This window comes from Bos javanicus, chromosome 3 (assembly GCF_032452875.1).
Source record: "Bos javanicus breed banteng chromosome 3, ARS-OSU_banteng_1.0, whole genome shotgun sequence".
Classification (NCBI taxonomy): domain Eukaryota; kingdom Metazoa; phylum Chordata; class Mammalia; order Artiodactyla; family Bovidae; genus Bos; species Bos javanicus.
Genome location: NC_083870.1, coordinates 59,907,386 through 59,934,612, shown reverse-complemented (window position 1 = coordinate 59,934,612; position 27,227 = coordinate 59,907,386). Strand labels below are relative to the sequence as shown.

General features: G+C 41.7%; 1 protein-coding gene across 2 annotated transcripts in view; it reads right to left on the bottom strand.

The window, feature by feature from the left end:
* Positions 1-2,797: 2,797 nt before the first annotated feature.
* Positions 2,798-27,227, bottom strand: part of LOC133244375 (uricase) — a 107,731-nt gene continuing 83,301 nt past the window's right edge. For both annotated transcript variants that reach the window (XM_061411437.1, XM_061411435.1), the window contains exons 5-8: positions 9,816-10,002; positions 7,889-8,012; positions 5,735-5,818; positions 2,798-3,779 (exon numbers count right to left, since the gene is read on the bottom strand). In XM_061411437.1, the coding sequence (XP_061267421.1) occupies positions 3,705-3,779; positions 5,735-5,818; positions 7,889-8,012; positions 9,816-10,002 (470 nt within the window). In that variant the 3' untranslated portion in view covers positions 2,798-3,704. The remainder of the gene's footprint in view (positions 3,780-5,734; positions 5,819-7,888; positions 8,013-9,815; positions 10,003-27,227) is intronic.

The window sequence follows — 27,227 nt, the reverse complement described above, 5'->3', positions numbered from 1 at the left end:
TGGCTCATCAGTTACCAGGGAAACCAGCAGCTGGGGCAGGGGACAAGCACATAGGCAATTACTGATTAAGCCCTCTGATTCAGAGGACTGGATAGTCATGTGAGTTAAGCAGTCACATGGTTGAGCAGAAGCTGCACAGAGAACAAGAGAACAGCCATCTTGAATGGCTTGACCACACAAAACAGGAAATTGTTCCTTGAAATTTTCACAGACTACAGACTTTTCCTGCCACACACCTGGGATATAACCTCCAATAGTTCTTTTGCAATTCATTACAATAAATGCATATATGTATAAAGTAAACTACGATTTCTAAGAATTCTGCTCTTCTCTGAAACAAATATAGTGTTTCTAAGATTTATATGACCATTGAGTAAAATGGGACTAATTAAGCTTTTTTTCTTTTCTTTTCTTTCTTTTTAGGAAAAATCATGTTAGAATCTAAATTCCTCTTTGCACAGAATTATCAAATCAGCAGAGGAATAAAATGTACTAGCCATTTGTCCATGCAAGTTACATGATGTAAAAGCACATTTTGTAACAAGAGTAATCAATACATCACAAAACTTTCTATATCACAGTACTTCATCCTTCTTATCTCATGTTCTTCATTAAGCAGCAGCAGCTTGAGAATGACCTGCAGTACCTTCTAGAGTTTGCTGCTCTCAGACCTCCCATCTCTCATCTCACCCACAAAGTTCAATGATAACTTTCCATGTAGGTCTAAAAACAAATGAAAAGAAGGCAGAATTTTTCATTTAACAAACACATACAGGAATTTATGTGTCAGGTGTGAAAACTACCACGTGTTCAGTCACTCAGACATGTCCGACTGTGGTCTCATAGACTGTAGCTCGACAGGTTCCTTTGTCCATGAAATTTTCCAGGCAAGAATACTGGAGTGGGTTGCCATTTCCTCCTCCAGCGGATCTTCCCGACTCAGGAATCAACTCTTGTCTCTTGCATCTCCTGCTTTGGCAGGTGGACTCTTTACCACTACCTCAGAAGCCCCCTTACTACCATAGTTCTTTACAGACATTAATTCATTTAATCCTCAAAAAAACCTATGAGGTAGGTTCTATATGTTCACCTCCATTTTACAGATGAGGAAACTTGTCACAGAGCTAGTAAGAGACAGAGTCAGGATTTAAACGAGATTCTGCAATCAAACATGGCACCTTAAGTAATAGTATTATAAAAGTGAATGCAGAATTGTCAAATAATACTAAGTACACATGGGTATGTATTTATAAAAAGGGAGACAAACAATTTAAATAAATGGAGATCTTTAATCATTGTTGTTCAGTTGCTCAGTCATGTCCACCTCTTTGCGACCCCATGGACTGCAGCACACTAGGCTTCCCTGTCCTTCACCATTTCCTGGAGATTGCTCAAACTCATGTCCATTGAGTCAGTGATGCCATCCAACCACCTCATTCTCTATCATCCCCTTCGCCTCCTGCCTTCAATCTTTCCCAGCATCCAGGTCTTTTCCAATGAGTCAGCTCTTCTCATCAGGTGATTAAAGTATTGTAGCTTCAGCTTCAGCATCAGTTTTTCCAATGAATATTCAGGGTTGATTTCTTTAAGGATTGACTTGTTTGAACTTGCTGTCCAAGGGACTCTCAAGAGTCTTCTCTAGCACCACAGTCTGACGGCATCAATTCTTCGGCACAGCTTTCTTTATGGTCCAGCTCTCACATCCATACATGACTACTGGAAAAACCATAGCTTTGACTAGACGGACCTTTGTTGGCAAAGTAATGTCTCTGCTTTTTAATATGCTGTCTAGTTTTGTCATAGGAGAAGGCAATGGCACCCCATTCCAGTACACTTGCCTGGAAAATCCCACGGGCGGAGGAGCCTGGTAGGCTCCAGTCCATGGGGTCGCTAAGAGTCAGGCACGACTGAGCGACTTCATTTTCACTTTTCACTTTCATGCATAGGAGAAGAAAATGGCAACCCACTCCAGTACTCTTGCCTGTAAGATCCCATGGGCAGAGGAGCTTGGTAGGCTGCAGTCCATGTCGGACACGACTGAGCCACTTCACTTTCACTTTTCACTTTCATGCATTGGAGAAGGAAATGGCGACCCACTCCAGTGTTCTTGCCTGGAGAATCCCAGGGACGGGGGAGCCTGGTGGGCTGCCGTCTATGGGGTCGCACAGAGTCGGACACGACTGAAGTGACTTAGCAGCAGCAGCAGGCAGTTTGTCATAGCTTTTCTTCTAAGGAGCAAGCATCTTTTAATTTCATGGCTGCAGTCACCATCCACAGTGATTTTAGAGCCCAAGAAAATAAAGGCTGTCACTGTTTCCATTGTTTCCCCATCTGTTTGCCATGAAGTGATGGGAGTAGATGCCATGATCTTAGTTTTCTAAATGTTGAGTTTTAAGTCAGCTTTTTCACTCTACTCTTTCACCTTCATCAAAAGGCTCTTCAATTCCTTTTCACTTTTTGCCATTAGGGTGGTGTCATCTGCATATCTGAGTTTATTGATATTTCTCCTGGCAATCTTTATTCCAGCTTGTGCTTCATCCAGCCTGGTATTTCGTATGATGCATGTAAGTTAAATAAGCAGGGTGATAATATACCTGCATTTCATATGATATACTCTGCCTGTAAGTTAAATAAGCAGGATGACAATTTTTTAATGGAGGCAGGTTATCTAGCATGTTCATGTAAACAACTTTTAGTCATGGGTTTCTAAAATTCCAGTTTATGGAGTTTTATGGTATATATACAACAGTAGTGTTAGTTTACTGATGTAAAGATTACCACCATTCAAATATGCATATATCTTTAAATCATCAATTATATTTATTTCTCTGATTATAAAAGTAATAAATGTTCATATCTGGAAGATTCAGAAAATCATAAGACAAAATACGAAAATCATTCATAATCCCACCATCCAGAATCATCACTGCTGATTTATTCATACATATAGTCTTTAGTCTTCTTTCTATATGTATATTCAACCACCTGGGTAATGACTTACCATTTATTAATGTGACTCTTTGTGCCAAAGTGATGCATTATTCAAAGAAAAACAATTTACACTTTTTTTCAATGTCTCAATGTGTACTAAACATTCTTTAAGGACTGTAAAAGTCATAAAACAAATACATTAAAATTTCAAAAGTACTTTTAGAGTAGAAGTAAACTCCCAATAATACATATGCTAAAGCATATTTAAGAACTCAAGTATTCAGTCTAATTGAAGTCACAATGGTGATATTTTTCAAAATATTACTTAATCATTATATTTTCTGCATTGCCAAGGAGCAAGTTTTAGCATCAGTAGGATGAAAGCAATGCTGGCTTCTTAAATTTGTTCACAAGATTAACTGTTATCACACCTCCATTGATTCATGATTATCTTCCTATTGAATGTATTCTAAAGCTCCTCTAAGATAGGAAGGCCCAAGACCACTAAAATGAAATACTGATTTATGACTATTCTAATACTACTCAGCATTTGTGAAGTAAACTGTATCCACAAAGCATGTTTTTAATTACTAATCCAAAAACACTTTGCTGAGCTAGGTATAGAAGAATTCTTTCATATAGGAGGAAAATAAACACTATAAATCAACATACTAGGTTGAAAATTTGCATGGCTATGCACTACGATTTCCAGCATCACAAGTGGCTTAAGGAATGCCTCAATGGAGCATGGACTCCCACTGGTGGCCACAACATCACAGCCTTGAAGTCAGCTTCCTCTTGACTGTACCAGTAATTCTGCCATATGGATTGTCTAATGGTAACAAGACCTGTAGAAAAACCACAGGGCAACTTCAGAGACACTGAAGACAGATGAGGTAATTTTCCAGAAAATTAAAGAGTTTTTCAAAAATGTTTAATCATCAGGATATAAATGTTTCTCAGATGCATTACATATCCCTGCTTTTTAAACAGAGTGTAGTGAACACAATTTGGCCTTTGCTTGATGACTCTCTTTGAACATCAATCACTGTCCAATGCTATAATACTGTCATGCCCTCAGGAACATTTGAGGTCCTCAGGACTCTTAGCCTGATACTAACTGGCTCCAGACAGCTCTGCATTTGCAGTTCTTCTGTCCTCCACTCTATCATTAGTCACTTCTCTGCTGTCTTCTTTGTGTCCCCACTCCCTGCTTCTCATATGTTGCCCTCACTTTGTAGGCACTTGCTGAGTAAGGGCCCAAGAGTGACCAGCCATCCTCAAGGTGCAAACACAGACATAGGGACAGTTTGTTCACCCCCTTGGGTGCCTTTACACAGAGCCTGACCCAAAGGATCTCAGGCCTTCCTGCCTGCAGGTCTCCAGGGGAAGTTTTGAGTCTACTTCTTAGAGCAAAAGACACAGTGGCCTCGGTCTACCAGAACACCATCGAGCTAGGATCACTGCAGGCCTTGGGTATCAGGAGCCTTGGGAGACCCTCTTCCTTTTGTTGGGGTTCCTGAGCTAAGCACTGCTCTAGCCATGAGCCTGAGCCTTTCTCTGTTTGGGGCCCATTGGTTTCATTTTTGCTGAACATGTCCCTTTTCTTCCCTTTAGAAAGTAAGCTGTCAAAAAAGTCTTTACATCCAAATTAACAGTGGCATTCTGGGAATCTACATCCTCTCCATCCTCTGAAGTAAACAATGCTGCCTCTCCTTCCAGCTGAATGAACAGTGACTGTCCTCTGCAACTCGGGGCCCTATTTCAGCCATACCAGGCACCTCAGCATGACCTTACTTACCCAGCGCTGCTCCCCAGCCTCCCTCACAGCTGTCGTAGTACAGAGCGTGATGGAGCATAACGTACAGAACAGAAACAGGGTACCTGGCCAGACGGCTGTGACTGATAAGGCTCCTGGGGCAGCAGACCCAGAAGGTAGGACCTTCTGGACACCCTTCACTGACCTTTTTCCATCAAAAGAGATGATTCTCTGGCTGCGCAGCCATGGTAATAGAGGGTCCCTTCCTATCTCACTTCCCCAACAACACTAGAAGCAGCCAACAGAATGGTGTTTTTTTTAGCACACTGGAAGCCCATGGGAAGATGGATCAGAGAAGTCCTGCCAGTATGAGAGTGATCCAAGTGGGGAGCGACAGTTCTGATCTCCCAGGACTGAGCACAGCAAGCTTATCTGTTGGGACTTCAGGCTGGTTAATGAGACACACTAACTTGGCTGAACCTTCTACCATGGCTAAAAGCAAGTCATGGTTAAGTGTTTTTTCTAAGGCCGGGTTTCCTTTTGAAAACTGAACTTCCTCGTCTTGCCTGCTGTAATTGCAGTTAGAAACACAAATATCTTTCATTTTGTGTGTGTTTATTGCATGCTATTCAAACTGACTATCTAAAAGTTAGGGATGATAGAAGAAAATAAAAATATAATCTTCTTCCTTTCTTCTTATCGCCTTGTGATGGAAAAATAATGAAGCTGTGACCTTCTGTGGCACCTTTTGGAGAAGTGGATTTCAGGGCTGTTTCTTTGGGCATACTCTGTTCTTTCTTTGTCTTTTACTCTATGCAACTTTCAAGCCTCCTCTATAAGCTTTCATCCACTTCTAGGGCATTCCAGCCTCAGATATTGAAAGGCCAGCGTCTAAGTGGGCTCTAAACAGTTGCAACTATAAATATCCCAACAGCAACAGCTATTAAAAGTTGTGGCAGTTGTACCACCCCAAGTTTACAAAGAGGGTTAAAAAGTGGGCAAGGCAGGGGAAATGTGCTTTAAATATTTTAAAAGTTCTCTTACCTCTTCCTTGTTGATCAGTCCCATTTTGGACATGTCTATGTTAAAGTAGTGAATGTTCGGCAGACTGATTTCCATATCTTCTATCTGGAATTCACAATAATACGTATCACGTTGGAAAACTGGGAATCTGTCTCTATCACTACTCACCCCCAACCTCCAACTAGCTCATTACTCAGATTCCACCTCTGTCTCCGGGGCACCCTCTGGTGTTCCTCTACTGCTCGATGCTGTTCTCTCTCGCTAGTGCTATTATTAAATGATGGACTCGTTCCTCCCTCTGTGTATGAAATCCATTTCTCAGAAAAGTAAAATCTCCTGGGGTCAGACACCTGGGAGATATTCAGCATCCAGCTGGCCTCCAGATGTCGGCCCGTCAACCTCCTCAGTTCCCGCTCAGTCAACACCCTCCTCTCCAGGCCTGTCCTCAACATTTGCAGGCCCTGGAGGGAGCATCTGGAGGTCCCCACACCAGATATTTTGCACTTCCTAGGTGGCGCTAGTGGTAAAGAACCCACAAGCCAATGCAGGAGATGCAGGGGACATGGGTTCAATCCCTGTTGGGAAGATCCCTTGGAGGAGGAAATGACAACACACTCCAGTATTCTTGCCTGGAGAATCCCATGGATAGAGGATCCTGGTGGGCTATGGTCCGTAAGGTTGTAAAGAGTTGGACACAACTGAAGTGACTTAGCACACACTCATACCACATGTTTAAAGATTTAAAGTTATGAATCAAGCTAATATACAGAGATAGAAGTATGTTCTATCTCTGTAACTTAACAGATCATCCTTCACAACTATCTGGAAGGCCAGGACCAAATTTTAAATCTTCTGACTCCTTGCAGCATTGGGCCAGGACCTGGTAGCATGAGAAGAGCCAGCCCCTAACACCTGGCCCACCCTATCCTCTCTCTTGGACTCATGTGGGTGGATATTCCAGCTTGCATGTGAAGTTGCCTGATGGCAAACATCCCAGAGAATAGTCTAGAAGGGGAAGCATGGGCTCCTGAAGTGTTCACTCCCTTGAAGTGCCTCTTCTAGTAGAGAGAAGCATAGCTATAAGATGGCCTGAGGGGGCCTCAGGGGCATGGTGGGCATCCCTCTTGCCCAGATCTAAGGACAGCACTATCCTCTCCATCCCATCATGGCCATGGTTCATGACCTCCTTTCCAGCTTTCTGCAACAACCTCCCAATAGGTCTCCTTGTCTATGGCCCATCATCCTTTTAATCTATCACACATCTTTCAGAGTGGTCTTTCTAGAGTGCAAAGCTGGTAGCATGGCACCTTGCTTAGACCCCTTGGTGGCTCCTAAGATTTTTTCAGGATGAAATATAGACTCTACAAAGACCACAAAGCCCTCCAGACCTGCTTCCCACCTCATCTCTAGGCACATGGAAGGGCTTTCACTCCTGGAGCTCCACGTGTGGCAGACCTTCCACAATAAATGCCTGTTCCATGCTGCCTCCCGTTGTCCATACCTACCCCTCCCTCACCCCTGAGTATGAACCCAGAAAACCCCTACTTGTCCCTTAAAGCTCAACTCAAATACCTCTCCTTCCAGAGAGCCTGACAGGCACTTCCCATATACTTGAGTTAGGTGCCATCTTCTGAATTTCCATAACATTCTATTGTTTATTTAATTGTTAGCTTACTTATTTTCTTCTTTCACTGAATGATAAACTCATTGAGGGTAGAGTCTATGGGACTCCATGTCTAATTTATCCCTGATTTTCTCATGTGCTGATAGAGACATAGTAACATTCAATAATATCAAATGGACGGATAGATGCAATCTCTCTGCTTCTATCCTTCATTCTCTGGCTCTCCTGAAACATAGACCCTTGGGATAATTACCCCTCCTTCAGGCCATTCGAGTGTCCTAAATATGAGACTCAAATTGTAGCAGATTGAAGAGACTCAAAATTTTCAAGAAAACTAAAGAACTACAGCAGTGGCCTGTGTTTTCAGGTTGCACAGATTTTTCCACTTTTTTTCTCTTTTCTCACTTGCTATAACAAGCTTTTGAGCAACAACAGATGTCATTTTTCATGTGTCTTCCACTTTCTTATTTTAACTCTCAGCTCTTTCTCAGAGCTAACAGGAGACACAGAAAGTTCTCTCAGTCTTCAGAATGGCAAGTGACAAAACGTACCTCAGGAAGCTGGCTCAGGGAGAGCACCTGGATGTCATAGAGGGTCTTCTGGACTGAGGGCGAGTACTCGCCTTTGTCATAGGGTCCAGCGAACTTCTTCAGGACAAGGCCCCTGACAGCCTCCCTAGAACACAGAAAGGAGAACTGAGAGCTCCCACAGGGTGGTCTTTGGGAATTCACTGCGAAACTAAGATGTGGAGACCTCTCTGTCCCCTCCTCCCAAAACAATTTTATTGCTGGCTTCAGAGAGGATTATAGGGACTTCCCAGGTGGGGCTAGTGGTAAAGAATGCACCTGCCAATGCAAGAGACCTAAGAAATGCGGGTTCAATCCCTGGGTTGGGAAGATCCTCTGGAGGAAGGCATGGCAACCCACTCCAGTATTCTCACTTAGAAAATCCCATGGAGAGAGGAGCCGGGTGGACTACAGTCCACTGGAGCGCAAAAAGTCAAACACTACAGAGTGACTTAGCACAGCACAGGAATATATTATAATGCCAAAAAGAAAAAAAAAAAAACCCTAACTTCTAATTTCTTTACACACACACACACACACACACACACACCAGTCAACAGACGTATTGAGCATAACTAGGCTATCTTCATAATCTGGCACCAGGGCTCAGTGGGCATTCCAGGCTAAGTTTCCCTCCATGCTTGAAGAATTCATGAAGAAGACTTCCTCATATTCTAACCTTTGTACTGCTTGGCTTGGCTGGTTGCTTGAATTGCTGCATTTTTCAGGGGTTTTACCATGCCAGGCTGTAGGCTAAGTGTTTTATGTGATTACTTCATTAAATTTTCTCAATGTACCTGAGGCAGTTCCTATTATTATCGTCCCCAATTTGGAAGGAATATGAGCTTAAAAATTAAATGATCTACTCTCAGTCCTTCTCCTCAGTGGGAGGCCCAACTGGTACCCTGACTATCTCAATTTCATACTCATTTCAACATAAATACATCAGACTGCTGCCCATGGGTAACACTTGAAAAAACAAGGAAAAAAAAAAGACTGAGGTGAGGTTCTCTTCAAGCATTTCCAACCTAGCATATAATAAAAGGAGCAGAGCAACACTCTGCCCGTGGGAGGAAGCTACCGGAGGCAGATTCTAGCTCATAACAGGGTACAAGTTTCTAACAATTAGAACTTCGACAAAGGAATGAGATACCTGGTCAAAAGCAAACTGGGAATTCAGAGGCCTAATCACTCCTTGTCTAGGATGTTAAAATAAAAGCCATACCTTTACAATGTTAAAGAACTTATCATTTAGAAAATGCTTCTGTAACTGTCATCTCGTTTTGAGTTTGGCCTATGGTGGCCAATTGGACCGGGACCAAGAGGTTTCCTAGGACATGGGACCTTCAGTGTTAAAATCAGGAAAGCCCTTGACAGACTGGGACGAGTTTGGTCAGCCTGGTTTAGCTCTCCCTGCACCTGCTATGAAGTGACAAGGCCACTATCATTTGATCCAGCGATTCTGGAAGTGTGGCCTCTGCTCCAGCAGCATGGGAAACACCTGGGAGTTTGTTAGCAAATGCAAGTTCTCGGGCCCCATTCCAGGCCACAGAATCAGAACCTCTGGGGATGGGCTCAGTGAGCTACAGTGTAACAAACCCTCCAAGTGGTTCTCATACCCAATCATGCTTGTGTACTACTGATGTAGTCAGTTAGGAAAGAGAGCATCAGAGAAATCAGGCAGTCCACTTAAGGCTGTTATAGCTAAGAGCACCTAAGATTCAAGTGCAGGTTTACTAACTCAGAGTAAGACCAGTGTTCTTTCTGTTATCCATCAGAAGGGATTTCGTACAGTGGGGAGGCTGAACTAAATGGCCTCCAAGTTTCTCTTTCAGATTGAAGACTCCTAGGCCCCTGGAAAAGAGGGTGGACACTACCTGTGCCAGTGCCAAACCCTAGCCCTTCTTCGTACCAGGTGGCCTCAAAGTCCACATCTCTGCCCTGGTGGTAGCGCCATTTGCAGTACACTTGGGTAGCAAAGCACCGGTCCTTCACCTCAGGGAGGGTGGTGAACTGATCCTTGAGGAATCCTTCAAATCCAGACTGCGTTGTTTTCAGGACCTTGAGGTCTTTGATTCCAGAATGAATGACTGGAGGTCCTGTTTTAAGTCAAAAGGTAAGAGGGGATGAAGTCATAAAGGAAATAGTGCCTACTTGCTGCCTAGCCCTGAGGATTCTGGGGTCAGTAAAACATGGCACCCCGTGTCTGTACAGAGAGCAACACCACTCCCTGAGTGTTCTGTCTCTTGGTCCCCTCTGAAGTCCATGTGATGAAGATGGTGTGCCTTTGCCCCACCTGAATTCCACAACTCCCTGCCTTCCCATGCCCTAAGAGAACTGAAGGGCAGAGACTGAGCCTCCGTGCTGTGTTGCAGCCCACAGGAACCTTTTTCTTAGGTACTTGCAGGTGTGTCTTCTAGGCCAAATTACCTTCCACATTTTGAGCTCCATCTCCCTCAGCAGGCAGTCATGCTGGAAAGAGTTCATAAACTCCTCAAAAGCAGCTCTTCTGTCCAGCACTGTGATGCCTTCAATTGGGGGTGGTTCTCATATGGGTTCTCTGTACTGCCAAATGGCTCCAGACCCCTCAGACCCCACCAGACCCCTCAGTTCCCTGTGGTTATGAACTCAGCAAACCCAGAAATTTTTATGAATGGGTAGCAGCATGGGCCCAAATGAGCCTAAATGGAGGCTGGGAAGATGAGACCAGTGATCCATAAGTTATAGATTGCATACATGGACACCCATAAAGGTTTTTAGCTTTTGGCTGAACTGAGAAGGGGCAAAGTTGGTTTGTGGGGACCTGGGGGAGAGAGGGCAGAGTTGAAAATATTGGAGGAGATGATATGTCTCTCTGGAAGTCCCTGACATCACCTCATGATGTGCATTGGAAAGGTGGTAGGGAGAGAGGCAAAAATCTGAAAACCTCGTTTGCTTGTGCCGGGTAGTTCTAGCTCAGGGCCCAGGTGACAGGCAGGGTACTGAGTTGGTGAGGGGAAGAGTCTTTCTTTTTCCCTGTGGAATGCACTGAAGCTCCAGCAATTTGGTGTAGCCTGAAGAGCACATGGCACCAGCTAACACACTGGGAAGCCCAGGACACAGTGTCTGTGGAGAGCAGCTTTCTTCCCAAGGAGCAGTGGTAACTGGCACAGCAGACACTGGACAGAGCTGTGAGGCAGCAGCTGTCCTCAGTGGGTGCAGACTTCCCTCTGAGCCCCTGTGAGACAGCCCTCCCAGCTGGGAGAAGGTGGGAGAGTTGGGCTGGAGAGGAGCAACAGTTTGATAATAAGAGAACTACAAGACCAGGGAAATGCAGGAATTAACATCATCATGGCCTTATTTTGTATGTGCAGGCTGGTGAGGCCAGTATACTCAGGGAGCAGTTGGATGCAAACTCCCAATAGCATAGTCAAAGCAGGATGACTAAGGTCAACCTCTTTTAGATCTTGGAATTAGTCCTGACTAATATCTATCCCTTTTGACCTATAATCTTAAGTCAAAAGCTGGAGGTATATTATCATGCATCACTATGTTGCACATGGCCCTGGCTGAAGAACAGGAATGTAATCCATGATGGTCAGTTAAAATCCTAAACAGCTCTTAATAATCCAGTGGTTTACATCATCCTATGTGATTTCAGTTGCTGTGGTTAACTTGGGAACTGTGGAGTTTCACAAGTAGGTAAACAATGATATATTTTTGATATTTTCCCAACCACATGGTGTACCTACCAGAGAGAGCAGGGGCCATGGTTAGTGGTAGATCTGCTGATTAAATATGTGCCGCTTAAATAAGCATTCTGGCCAGAGTAGTCTAGGATAATGTGGTAAGATAGAAAATGGTATTTGTTTAACATTCCCAAGTTCCCACTGGAAGCTTTATTTGAAGAAGGATCAAGAGAATACCTGGACTTAATACCTTAAGTTGGTTGACTTTATCAGATTCTCTTGATGAAAGTGAAAGAGGAGAGTGAAAAAGTTGGATTAAAGCTCAACATTCAGAAAATGAAGATCATGGCATCTGGTCCCATCATCTCATGGGAAATAGATGGGGAAACAGTGGAAACAGTGTCAGACTTTATTTTTCTGGGCTCCAAAATCACTGCAGATGGTGACTGCAGCCACAAAATTAAAAGACGCTTACTCCTTGGAAGAAAAGTTATGACCAACCTAGATAGCACATTCAAAAGCAGAGACATTAATTTGTCAACAAAGGTCCATCTAGTCAAGGCTCTGTTTTTTCCAGTGGTCATGTATGGATGTGAGAGCTGGACTGTGAAGAAGGCTGAGCGCCGAAGAATTGATGCTTTTGAACTGTGGTGTTGGAGAAGACTCTTGAGAGTCCCTTGGACAGCAAGGAGATCCAACCAGTCCATTCTAAAGGAGATCAGCCCTGGGATTTCTTTGGAAGGAATGATGCTAAAGCTGAAACTCCAGTATTTTGGCCACCTCATGTGAAGAGTTGACTCATTGGAAAAGACTCTGATTCTGGGAGGGATTTGGGGGCAGGAGGAGAAGGGGATGACAGAGGATGAGATGGCTGGATGACATCACTGACTCGATGGACGTGAGTCTGAGTGAACTCCGGGTGTTGGTGATGGACAAGGAGGCCTGGCGTGCTGCGATTCATGGGGTCATAAAGAGTCGGACATGACTGAGTGACTGAACTGAACTGAAGTGTATAAAAACACAATTCTGCAAAATCAGCATTTCAAAATGCAGTGTAGAGCTAATCCAAGTGAGTCTAGTCTCAGACCCAAGAGAATTGCAGAAGCAATCAATAAATATCCATTAAATGAATGAATGAATGAATGAATGAATGCAATGCCATTGATTCACCTTAACAACTCAGCCTCATAACTTAGTGTCTTTTTCTTCTAGACAGTCCTCTTCTATCAGTCTCTAGCATTTCCCTTCCTGATCTGGTCCCTCTTCTCAGCTCTCAGACAGTACGGCAGGGGTAGAAGGGGAGGGCATCAGCACTGACTGAGAAGGTCCTGACTGCCAACATGCATCCTAGTCACATGGCTAAACACTAGCAGAGGTGGAGTTTGAACTCACCACCCCATTATGAGATTTCGTGCTTTTCTTCCCCCCTTTTGTATCACTTCCCATCCTCAAAATGTTTCCTCCTTCTTTCAGTTCTCTCTTTCCACTTCTGTAATAAAAGAGGACTTTGCAAGAGACAAGAAAGTTGCCACCACCATTCCACAATGTGCTTTGAGGGCTTCAGTTGAAAAATACCATCCCCATTGGTTTGAAATGAAGCATCACTTTTAGAAATGATCCCTATGTGTTTTGAAAATATTTTATCATTCAAAAATTTCCTATTGAAATACCAAGACCCCTTAAAGGAGTGACTCCTTAATATTTTATAAACTGGTATCATAATTTACTTCTAATAGTAATCCCTCCTAGGAAAAAAAATCCTCTAGAAATGAGACTTCAATTTGCAATCAGGAGTGGGGTTAGAACAAGTGGTGGGAACCCTGGAAGGTGGATAAAGAGAAGGCAAGAGAAACCAAAGGCAAACTCTATCCATTTCCACTTTTCCTATATAGATGGCCTTGATCACCAGTATCTCTGTGAGCCAACCAGACTTGGACCCCTCAGCTGTCCCAATCGTAAGAGGATTTCCAGATTCTGTGTTCCATACAGCTGAGTCCACAGTCTTGGGACTCTGATCCTTTGAATTCAATTCCAGTGCTCTTCATGCTTCTTCTCCCCTGTTTATGAGCAGTATTTCCCTGACAGAATTACTTAACCTCTCTCTATCTTGATTTTCTCATTTGCAGAAGATGATAATCATAACTATTTCCTAGAGGTGATCAATGTCTAAGATGGTACACATAAAGGACTCAGTAAAATGGCTGCCCCGTTGGAAATGCTCTACAGAAGTTACTAAGATGATTTTGCCCTAACTGACTTCAAACCCCTGCAAATACTGCCCATGTTTCACAAAGGATCACTGGGTTCTGAAAACTCCTGACATGCCTTTCCTATCCACCTCTGGCCCTGGGGTGATATTTGTTCATCTTTGGGGATGTCAGTTTGCTAGGAAACTTTGAAATGATCTATTTTCTCGCTAGAATCTGAAAATGGAGAAAGCAGTTGTATTGTCTAATGTATTCTGGCTTCAGCTTCATGCAGTATAAAACATCTTACAGTCTCCTAGACAGTTCACTACCGCCATGGTTTAAGCAGAACGCAAACCGTCTACGCTGGTATGCTCATCATTCTCTGAACAACAACAACAAAAACTTATTCTCTTTGAATGGGAAAAATAAATTCTCTTGGCACACATCAGACACCCTCGATGAAATCTGGGAGCTTATTTTATCTTTTCTGCTGGCAGTGCCTCAGCTTACTGAACGCTAGTAGGAACCTGAGCCTTTCAAATTCATGGGCCCATCAACTAAAAATATGATACTTCACACACTCTAAAAAAGATTCCAATTTAGAAGACAAGAAATAATTCAACCCCAAAGACTGTCCTTTTCTAGGTTACTTCCCATGAAACCACTTAATCAGCTCTTTTTTGCCTTTCTGCCATGTTTATGGAGTAACACAAAAGGAAGATTTCCACATTTTCCTTTGCTAGAACATAATCTTTTCCAGCTTTTAGTGTCCTCCTACACACTTAACAGATTGTGGTTTATCTGTCAGAGAAGCATACATCTTACCCCTTCAGGTCTCTAAAGGAAAGAAACTCACTGCAAATTAATAGAAAATAAGCCCGATTCCTTACCTACGCATCAGGTGTCACAAAGCACAAAGCTTTACTGAGCCAAGAAAAAAAAAAAAAATCCTGTCATGAAAAGGATAATTGCTTCCATGTTTAACACCTCCAAAAAGGACACAAATAGCTAAACGGGGGCTATTTTAAAACTATATTAAATAATTCTAGTAGAAAACCTCAAACCTGTAAAGTGCTAGAACAAGTGAAGATCAATTAAATATCATTTGCCTCTGAGAGTCCATTTAGCTCATGGAAGGAAGGTGAAAGCTCTCTGTGTGCAATTCTGGATGAGGAGAGATGACGTCACCCCATGGAAGGACATTAACTGGGCTTTCGTACAGCAAAGTGATCCTCAAGACGATTTGTAAAAGATACTGTGCTTGCCAAGAAATTTTCATTTGAAATAACTGATGAGTGCCTTAGTCTTGACATCAGAATGACACAAGCAAACTTCTTGGCAGTGGCCCTCTCTGTCTTGAGTCTCCTATTTTCCTCTCTTCTCGTCCATCTGTCCTGCTTGACACCTCTTAAATCTCTTCTTCTGGACTTCAGTTTCATCTCCCCGCTTCCTTAAAACCACCTTCCTACCCCCGCTAGTCCCCATGTCAATAGATTTTTTTCACCACTAGAAGATAGTATCTCTTATTTGAAATATCTTCTTTATATTTCATTCCTTGATTTGGTTACGCTTTAGCTGCATTTTTATAATTAGTGTCAGATTGGGAGAAATTTAATGCTTAAAGAATTATGTATTACAATTCAAATAGCGTGTGTGTGTGTGTGTGTGTTGGCAGGGTGTTCTGCTTATTTCAACTAGCTTAAATTAGTGACTTAACCATCCTAGTGACTTCAAGGCTTGTCTAAGCTTGCAGTTCACAGAGACTCATTAGAGAAAGAGTTCGGAAGATTGAGGCTCCATATAAAGCCTACACCACAGCCTGCGCCACACATGTAGAGCCTCGCTCTCCTCTCAGAGCTGAGGAAGTCATAAACATAGCACCCACCCTCATCCCTTTGGTGAAAAAATTTCTCTCTCTTCCAGAGTCCCCCATGGAACTAGCAGACTCTGAAACAGCTAGAAGTACACTTCATGATGTAACTTTAAAAGGTACGGTAGGAAACGATAGAGTGGTCGGAGTTTTACAGCAATTCTCAGGGCCTAAAATGGGTTCCTCAGATTCAGTGTGCTTTCTCTAAATGTTTGTTCAATCAATAAAAATGAATCCACTCCACTAGGAGAAACCCAGTTACATATCCTGCTGGGGAAAGTTGTAGGTTGAATGTGTGATTAAGTATATGTGTTCGAGAGGGCAGAATTCTCACGACTCTAGCCAGCCCCCCACTGAAAGTCTTATTTAGAGGGTTGTAACTTTCATGTATTGGAGAAGGAAATGGCAACCCACTCCAGTGTTCTTGCCTGGAGAATCCCAGGGATGGGGGAGCCTGGTGGGCTGCAGTCCATGGGGTCGCACAGAGTTGGACACGACTGAAGCGACTTAGCAGCAGCAGCAGCAACGATAGCCTTTGGGTTTCCCTGCTGGTGCAGTGACAAAGAATCTGCCTGTCATTCTGTATTGCAGAAAATGTGAGTTTGATCCCTGGGTTGGGAAGATCCCTGGAGAAGGAAATGGCAACCCATTCCAGTATTCTTGCCTGGAAAATCCCACGGACAGCGAAGCCTGGCAGGCTATAGTCTATAGGGTCACAAAAGATTCAGACATGACTTAGCAACTAAATAACAAAAAACAGTAAATAAATAAATTCCTGGAGTGGCCTTTAGCATGTGAACTGGAATGTGTGTGTGTGTCAGATAATAATTATTTTCTTCAGTTAAGCCTATGTAAGGGCGTGTCTTATGACAATGATTTACACTGAATCACCTCATGATATCTGTGGGTTTAGCTCTTGGAAAATAAGCAAATTAAGAATTAAACTTTGCTACCAAAAATCCAAAGAGGGACAGAGTACAAATATCATCTTCAAATAGACAATGCAGGAAGATACGCACATTCAGGGACTTGTGCACACACATACTGCACACACTCAGGCAGCAGATGCCTCCTCCCTTCAGATCCCTGCCAGCCCCACATGCTATGGGCGGGGGCGCAGGGTTTACTGGGCTCTAGACAGTCAAGCTGGAGCTCTGGGAACATCGCCACAGTGATCGCAACACCCTGAAGTTTTCTCCAGAAAGAAAAAGCATTGGGCCTGATTCTGTTGATAAGTTTTCCCACCCTGCAGCAGCCAGGTGACTAGCATGCAAGCTGATGATAGCTCCTGGTAATTCCTGGAAAGAACAGGGTGTGAAACCTGTCTTCTTTCTTTGATCAGCTGAGCCCTATATTTGGCCACTCCACTTCCACCTCCAGGGCTCTGCTAAATATTCTTGCAGAGGGAGGTCACCAATGTCTAAGTGCCAAACTGCACAATCTCTTCAGCCTCCTTTCAAGCCAAATTTTTTAACCTTCCTGCAGCAGAGATCATGGGCAGCTTCTCTCCTTCCTGGGTCCTTGGCTAGACTACATTCCCCAGCCTTCAGGTGTGGTTGTGTAATTGGGTTCTCTTCGTGTGATATGCTCTGTGCGACTTTCAGGCTTGGTGCTATGCTTGAGTGGTTTTGTCCCTCTGTTTCCTTCTCCAAGCTCTTTGCTTCCACTTGTCTGGTATGGGATCCACTCTCAAGGTGACCCAGAAAGGAAAGGATTAAAATGTCTGGTTGCATCAACCTGGGTTCCTGAATAAATTCCTGGAGCAGAGCATCCTCCCAACACACTCACATACACAGTGAACTTGACTTTTACACATAGCAGTAAACTTTGTGTAGGAAGCCCCTGCATATAAGCTTACTTGTTATGCATTCTGCTACCCCAATAACTATCCCTCATTTCTTGAAATGTCCTTTTCCTTTTGCTTCCATAATACCGTTGTCTCCAAGTTTCCTCCTGTCTCTCTGACCATTCTTCTGTCTCAGTCTTTAAGTTTTTAACTCTTGAACTGGGGAATTTCCCACGGCCTGTTCATCTTTCCTCTTCTCACTTTATATGTTTTTCTGGATTAGTCCTTCTTCCCATGGCTTCACCAACTATCAGTCTCCACATTTTTTCCTTATTTCCAAACGCACGAGCTTCCTCTGGAAACTTCCTCATTATATGTATTATTCTTAGTCAACACTCCCAGGCTCCTGACTTTAGGGTAACTTTAACCCCTCCTTTTCTCTACCCTTGCATCCCTATGCAATTACACAGACCTATTAAGCACACTTCAAAAATGCCTCACATAATGTCCCTCCCCAGCTTCTGCAGTCCCTCCGTCTCTGCCTCTACTGCCCGAGGTCAGCCTACATCATTACTTCATCTCTGCAGCAAGTCTCCAAATGTTTCCCTGTGGCCTATTTCTCTAGCCAGTTCACCATAATCTTGGTCAGAATTACCCAAATGTACACATACATACAAAAAGACCTTCCCTGGATCTCTATAATCATTCAAAATAATAATAATAACAGCTTTCTTTCAAGGAGTGCTTCTTATATGTTAGGGACTATGCTAAATGCTTTCAATTAACATTTATTTCCTTTAATTATCTGGATAATTGCTAAGGTAGACATTTATCCTCATCTTACAAATTAAAAAACACTGAAGTAGTGTATTTAATGTGCTAACAGTCACGAAGTTATTAAGTGGTGGTGGTTTAGTCACTAAGTCGTGTCTGACTTTTGTGACTGCCTGCTAGGTTCCTTTGTCCATGGGATTTCCCAAGCAAGAATACTGGAGTGGGTTGCCAATTCCCTTCTCCGGGGGATCTTGGCAACCCAGGGACTGAAACCAGGTCTCCTGCATTGCAGGCAGATTTATCATCTGAACCACCAGGGAAGCCCATTAAGTAGTGGAGCTCAAGTTCAAAAACACTTCAGTTTTCATAGAATAAAAGTAGGAAATCTAGTAGGGAGAAAAAAACACAAAAGTAATAAATGCTAGTAGGGAGATTAAAAGACAAAAGTAATGAATTAATTCATATCCACAATAAGAAGTTAAGGGATACACAAAATATTTAGATTAGAAAATAATATCAAAAACAGTAGAGGGGGGAGGAGCCAAGATGGCGGAGGAGTAGGACGGGGAGAACACTTTCTCCCCCACAAATTCATCAAAAGAGCATTTAAACGTCAAGTAAATTCCACAAAACAACTTCTGAATGCCGGCAGAGGACATCAGGCACCCAGAAAAGCAACCCAACTCTTCGAAAGGAGGTAGGAAAAAATATTAAAAACAAAAAAAAAGAGACAAAAGAGGGAGGGACGGAGTTCCGTCCCGGGAAGGGAATCTTAAAAAGAGAGAAGTTTCCAAACATCAGGAAACCTTCTCACTGCCGAATCTGTGCCGAGCTTTGGAAGCACAGAGGGCAACATAACAGGGAGAAAAAATAAATAAACAATTTAAAACTCGCAGATTGCGAGCCCTACGGTAACTCCCCCAGCAGAGAAGCAGCGCAGACGCCTGCATCCGCCATTAGCGAATCGGGGCTGGGCAGGGAGGCGCGGCGTGGGCTGCATCGCTGAGAGTAAGAATCTGGCCTGAATACCCTGAGCGCTATCTGAGCGAAATAATTTGGGCTAGCAAACCAGACTGTGGGATACCTACCACGCGAAAAGCCAGCCCTAACCTAAGACCGCCAGGCCCGCGCACGGAACAAAGGACTGAACAGAGATAGCCGGCTGCAGACCTTCCCCCTCCGGTGACAGGCAGCCAGAGCCGGAAGGGGGCAATCGCAGCCCCAGAGAGACATTATCTATAAAATTGTAAGCAGGCTTCTTTGCTAACTAAAACTTCTTGGGGGTCTGGACGGTCAACATCTGCCTGAGAAGGTGCGCCGGTTTTACATCCAGATAACCGAGTGGCGGGGAGGCGATAAGTCGCAGCATTGGCGCTCGCCTGGGAAGAGCAAATTGGTGCTCGGACCTGGGAAGAGTACAAAACGCAGGCCCAATTGAGTCTGCACCTCTGAGGACTACCCGAGTGCCTGAACCTGAGCGGCTTGGACCTGGGAGGTGCATGCAGCCCAGGGCCAGCCTCGGATTGTTCCCGGCGGAACAACCTAGAGTCCGAGCAGTGTGGACAGGGAGGCTACACGCGCCGTGAACGGGGGCAGACCCAGGGTGGCTGAGGCACTGCGAGCCCACGCCAGTGTTATTTGTTTGCACCCTCCCTCCCTCCCTCCCCACAGCGCGACTGAACAAGTAAGCCTAAAAAAAAAAAAAAAGTGTCCTCCACCGTGCCCTTTGAGTCAGGGCGGAAACCAGATACTGAAGAGACTAGCAAACAGAAGAAGATATAACAGAGGGAAACGCCTTGGAAGCTACAGGCAATAGATCAAAACCCTGTGGTTACTACGGACTACATAGGAAGGGGCCTATAGATCTTGAGAAATATAAATCTGACCAAGGAACTAGCCAAAAATGAACTGAACCCACAACACCCACAAAAAAAGAAACAAAAAAAGTCCTAGATATATTTTTATTATTTTTACGATCATTCTTTCTTTTCTTTTTTTAATTAAAAAAAAAAAAATTTTTAAGTCCTCTATTGTTCCTTTAATTTTCACTTTTATAACCTATTACTTTGCAAAAAAAAAAAAGACCCTATTTTTTTCTTCTTCAGCAAACTTCATATATATATATTTTATAATTTTTTGAACTTGTTGTTTTTTTTTGTTGTTGTTGGTTTTTGTTTTTTTCTTCTTTTCTTTAACATTGTATTTTTGAAATTCCAAACTCTACTCTAGATTTTTAATTTTCGCTTTTTGGTATATGTTATCAATTTTGTACCTATAGTTTTTTTTTATATAATTTCTGTGATTTTTTTTTTTTCTTCTTCTTCTCTGTTTCTTTCTCTTCTTCTTTTATATAACATTGTATAGCTGAAATTCCAAACTTTACTCTAGATTTTCAATTTATGCTTTTTGGTATTTGATATCAATTTTGTACCTGTATTTTCTTTATAATTTTTGTGACATTGTTCGTATTTGTTTGTTTGTTTTCTCTCTTTATTTTTCTTCTTCTTCTTCTTTTTTTTTTTTTTAACATTGTATTTTTGAAATTCCAAACTCTACTCTAGATTTTTAATTTTTGCTTTCTGGTATTAGTTATCAATTTTGTACCTGTACTTTCTTTATAATTTTCGCGACCTTGTTTGTTTTTGTTTGTTCATTTTTTCTCTCTTTCTTTTCCTTCTTCTTTTCTTTAACATCGTATTTTTGAAATTCCAAACTCTACTCTAGATTTTTAATTTTCGCTCTCTGGTATTAGTTATCAATTTTGTACCTGTACTTTCTTTATAATTTTCGCAACCTTGTTTGTTTTTGTTTGTTCGTTCTTTCTCTCTTTCTTTTCCTTCTTCTTTTCTTTAACATCGTATTTTTGAAATTCCAAACTCTACTCTAGATTTTTAATTTTCGCTTTCTGGTATTAGTTATCAATTTTGTACCTGTACTTTCTTTATAATTTTCGCAACCTTGTTTGTTTTTGTTTGTTCGTTCTTTCTCTCTTTCTTTTCCTTCTTCTTTTCTTTAACATCGTATTTTTGAAATTCCAAACTCTACTCTAGATTTTTAATTTTTGCTTTTATGTATTTGTTACCAATTTTGTACCTTTAAGGACCCAATCTTCAGGACCCATTTTTCACTAGGGAGTGAGATTACTGGCTTGACTGCTCTCTCTCCCTTTGGACCCTCCTTTTTCTCCACCAGGTCGCCTGTGTCTCCTCCCTAACCCCTCTCTACTCTACCCAACTCTGTGAATTTCTGTGTGTTCCAGACGGTGGAGAACACTTAGGGAACTGATTACTGGCTGGATCTGTCTCCCTCCTTTTCATTCCCCCCTTTTATCCTTCTGGCCACCTCTGTTACCTTCCTCCTTCTTCTCTTCTCTGTATAACCCCGTGAACATCTCTGAGTGGTCCAGTTGTGGAGTGCACATAAGGAAGTGACTACTGGCTAGCCCACTCTCTCCACTATTGATTCACCTCATCTCATTTGGGTCACCTCTAACTCCCTCCTCCCTCTTCTCTTCTCCATGTAACCCTGTGAACCTCTCTGAGTGACCCTCACTGTAGAGAAACTTATCATCTTTAATGTAGATGTTTTATCAATGGTGCTGTATAGAAGGAGAAGTTTTGAAACTACTGTAATAATAAGACCGATAATCGGAAGCAGGAGACTTAAGTCCAAACCCTGACTCCAGGGAACTCCTGACTCCAAGGAACATTCATTGACAGGAGCTCATCAAATGCCTCCATACCGACACTGAAACCAAGCACCACACAAGGGCCAATAAGTTCCAGGGCAAGACATACCAAGCAAATTCTCCAGCAACAAAGGAACACAGTCCTGAGCTTCAAGATACAGGCTGCCCAAAGTCACCCCAAAACTATAGACATCTCATAACTCATTACTGGACATTTCATTGCACTCCAGAGAGAAGAAATACAGCTCCACCCACCAGAACACCGACACAAGCTTCCCTAACCAGGAAACCTCGACAAGCCACCTGTACAAACCCACACACAGTGAGGAAACGCCATAATAAAGAGAACTCCACAAACTGCCAGAATACAGAAAGGATACCCCAAACTCAGCAATTTAAACAAGATGAAGAGACAGAGGAATACTCAGCAGATAAAGGAACAGGATAAATGCCCACCAAACCAAACAAAAGAGGAAGAGATAGGGAATCTACCTGATAAAGAATTCCGAATAATGATAGTGAAATTGATCCAAAATCTTGAAACTAAAATGGAATCACAGATAAATAGCCTGGAGACAAGGATTGAGAAGATGCAAGAAAGGTTTAACAAGGACCTAGAAGAAATAAAAAAGAGTCAATATATAATGAATAATGCAATAAGTGAAATTAAAAACACTCTGGAGGCAACAAATAGTAGAATAACAGAGGCAGAAGACAGGATTAGTGAATTAGAAGATAGAATGGTAGAAATAAATGAATCAGAGAGGATAAAAGAAAAACGAATTAAAAGAAATGAGGACAATCTCAGAGACCTCCAGGACAATATTAAACGCTACAACATTCGAATCATAGGGGTTCCAGAAGAAGAAGACAAAAAGAAAGACCATGAGAAAATACTTGAGGAGATAATAGTGGAAAACTTCCCTAAAATGGGGAAGGAAATAATCACCCAAGTCCAAGAAACCCAGAGAGTACCAAACAGGATAAACCCAAGGAGAAACACCCCAAGACACATATTAATCAAATTAACAAAGATCAAATACAAAGAACAAATATTAAAAGCAGCAAGGGAAAAACAACAAATAACACACAAGGGAATTCCCATAAGGATAACAGCTGATCTTTCAATAGAAACTCTTCAAGCCAGGAGGGAATGGCAAGACATACTTAAAATGATGAAAGAAAATAACCTACAGCCCAGATTATTGTACCCAGCAAGGATCTCATTCAAGTATGAAGGAGAAATCAAAAGCTTTTCAGACAAGCAAAAGCTGAGAGAATTCTGCACCACCAAACCAGCTCTCCAACAAATACTAAAGGATATTCTCTAGACAGGAAACACAAAAACTGTGTATAAACTCGAACCCAAAACAATAAAGTAAATGGCAACGGGAACATACTTATCAGTAATTACCTTAAATGTAAATGGGTTGAATGCCCCAACCAAAAGACAAAGACTGGCTGAATGGATACAAAAACAAGACCCCTACATATGTTGTCTACAAGAGACCCACCTCAAAACAGGGGACACATACAGACTGAAAGTGAAGGGCTGGAAAAAGATTTTCCATGCAAATAGGGACCAAAAGAAAGCAGGAGTAGCAATACTCATATCAGATAAAATAGACTTTAAAACAAAGGCGGTGAAAAGAGACAAAGATGGTCACTACATAATGATCAAAGGATCAATCCAAGAAGATATAACAATTATAAACATATATGCACCCAACACGGGAGCACCACAGTACGTAAGACAAATGCTAACAAGTATGAAAGGAGAAATTAACAATAACACAATAATAGTGGGAGACTTTAATACCCCACTTACACCTATGGATAGATCAACTAAACAGAAAATTAACAAGGAAACACAAACTTTAAACGATACAATAGACCAGTTAGACCTAATTGATATCTATAGGTCATTTCATCCCAAAACAATGAATTTCACCTTTTTCTCAAGTGCACATGGAACCTTCTCCAGGATAGATCACATCCTGGGCCATAAAGCTAGCCTTGGTAAATTCAAAAAAATAGAAATCATTCCAAGCATTTTTTCTGACCACAACGCAGTAAGATTAGATCTCAATTACAGGAGAAAAACTATTAAAAATTCCAACATATGGAGGCTGAACAACACGCTGCTGAATAACCAACAAATCACAGAAGAAATCAAAAAAGAAATCAAAATTTGCATAGAAACGAATGAAAATGAAAACACAACAACCCAAAACCTGTGGGACACGGTAAAAGCAGTCCTAAGGGGAAAGTTCATAGCAATACAGGCACACCTCAAGAAACAAGAAAAAAGTCAAATAAATAACCTAACTCTACACCTAAAGCAACTAGAAAAGGAAGAAATGAAGAACCCCAGGGTTAGTAGAAGGAAAGAAATCTTAAAAATTAGAGCAGAAATAAATGCAAAAGAAACAAAAGAGACCATAGCAAAAATCAACAAAACCAAAAGCTGGTTCTTTGAAAGGATAAATAAAATTGACAAACCATTAGCCAGACTCATCAAGAAACAAAGGGAGAAAAATCAAATCAACAAAATTAGAAACGAAAATGGAGAGATCACAACAGACAACACAGAAATACAAAGGATCATAAGAGACTACTATCAACAATTATATCCCAATAAAATGGACAACGTGGAAGAAATGGACAAATTCTTAGAAAAGTACAACTTTCCAAAACTGGACCAGGAAGAAATAGAAAATCTTAACAGACCCATCACAAGCATGGAAATTGAAACTGTAATCAAAAATCTTCCAGCAAACAAAAGCCCCGGTCCAGACGGCTTCACAGCTGAATTCTACCAAAAATTTAGAGAAGAGCTAACACCTATCCTGCTCAAACTCTTCCAGAAAATTGCAGAGGAAGGTAAACTTCCAAACTCATTCTATGAGGCCACCATCACCCTAATACCAAAACCTGACAAAGATCCCACAAAAAAAGAAAACTACAGGCCAATATCACTGATGAACATAGATGCAAAAATCCTTAACAAAATTCTAGCAATCAGAATCCAACAACACATTAAAAAGATCATACACCATGATCAAGTGGGCTTTATCCCAGGGATGCAAGGATTCTTCAATATCCGCAAATCAATCAATGTAATACACCACATTAACAAATTGAAAAATAAAAACCATATGATTATCTCAATAGATGCAGAGAAAGCCTTTGACAAAATTCAACATCCATTTATGATAAAAACTCTCCAGAAAGCAGGAATAGAAGGAACATACCTCAACATAATAAAAGCTATATATGACAAACCCACTGCAAACATTATCCTCAATGGTGAAAAATTGAAAGCATTTCCTCTAAAGTCAGGAACAAGACAAGGGTGCCCACTTTCACCATTACTATTCAACATAGTTTTGGAAGTTTTGGCCACAGCAATCAGAGCAGAAAAAGAAATAAAAGGAATCCAAATTGGAAAAGAAGAAGTAAAACTCTCACTATTTGCAGATGACATGATCCTCTACATAGAAAACCCTAAAGAGTCCACCAGAAAATTACTAGAAATAATCAATGACTATAGTAAAGTTGCAGGATATAAAATCAACACACAGAAATCCCTTGCATTCCTATACACTAATAATGAGAAAACAGAAAGAGAAATTAAGGAAACAATTCCATTCACCATTGCAACGGAAAGAATAAAATACTTAGGAATATATCTACCTAAAGAAACTAAAGACCTATATATAGAAAACTATAAAACACTGGTGAAAGAAATCAAAGAGGACACTAATAGATGGAGAAATATACCATGTTCATGGATTGGAAGAATCAATATAGTGAAAATGAGTATACTACCCAAAGCAATTTATAGATTCAACGCAATCCCTATCAAGCTACCAACAGTATTCTTCACAGAGCTAGAACAAATAATTTCACAATTCGTATGGAAATACAAAAAACCTCGAATAGCCAAAGCGATCTTGAGAAAGAAGAATGGAACTGGAGGAATCAACTTACCTGACTTCAGGCTCTACTACAAAGCCACAGTTATCAAGACAGTATGGTACTGGCACAAAGACAGAAATATTGATCAATGGAATAAAATAGAAAGCCCAGAGATAAATCCACGCACATATGGACACCTTATCTTCGACAAAGGAGGCAAGAATATACAATGGATTAAAGACAATCTCTTTAACAAGTGGTGCTGGGAAATCTGGTCAGCCACTTGTAAAAGAATGAAACTGGACCACTTTCTAACACCATACACAAAAATAAACTCAAAATGGATTAAAGATCTAAACGTAAGACCAGAAACTATAAAACTCCTAGAGGAGAACATAGGCAAAACACTCTCCGACATACATCACAGCAGGATCCTCTATGACCCACCTCCCAGAATATTGGAAATAAAAGCAAAAATAAACAAATGGGACCTAATTAACCTTAAAAGCTTCTGCACATCAAAGGAAACTATTAGCAAGGTGAAAAGACAGCCTTCAGAATGGGAGAAAATAATAGCAAATGAAGCAACCGACAAACAACTAATCTCAAAAATATACAAGCAACTCCTACAGCTCAACTCCAGAAAAATAAACGACCCAATCAAAAAATGGGCCAAAGAACTAAATAGACATTTCTCCAAAAAAGACATACAGATGGCTAACAAACACATGAAAAGATGCTCAACATCACTCATTATCAGAGAAATGCAAATCAAAACCACTATGAGGTACCATTTCACACCAGTCAGAATGGCTGCGATCCAAAAGTCTACAAATAATAAATGCTGGAGAGGGTGTGGAGAAAAGGGAACCCTCTTACACTGTTGGTGGGAATGCAAACTAGTCCAGCCACTATGGAGAACAGTGTGGAGATTCCTTAAAAAACTGGAAATAGAACTGCCTTATGATCCAGCAACCCCACTGCTGGGCATACACACTGAGGAAACCAGAAGGGAAAGAGACACGTGTACCCCAATGTTCATCGCAGCACTGTTTATAATAGCCAAGACGTGGAAGCAACCTAGATGTCCATCAGCAGATGAATGGATAAGAAAGCTGTGGTACATATACACAATGGAGTATTACTCTGCCATTAAAAAGAATACATTTGAATCAGTTCTAATGAGGTGGATGAAACTGGAGCCTATTATACAGAGTGAAGTAAGCCAGAAGGAAAAACATAAATACAGTATACTAACGCATATATATGGAATTTAGAAAGATGGTAACAATAACCCGGTGTACGAGACAGCAAAAGAGACACTGATGTATAGAACAGTGTTATGGACTCTGTGGGAGAGGGAGAGGGTGGGAAGATGTGGGAGAATGGCAATGAAACATGTAAAATATCATGTAGGAAACGAGTTGC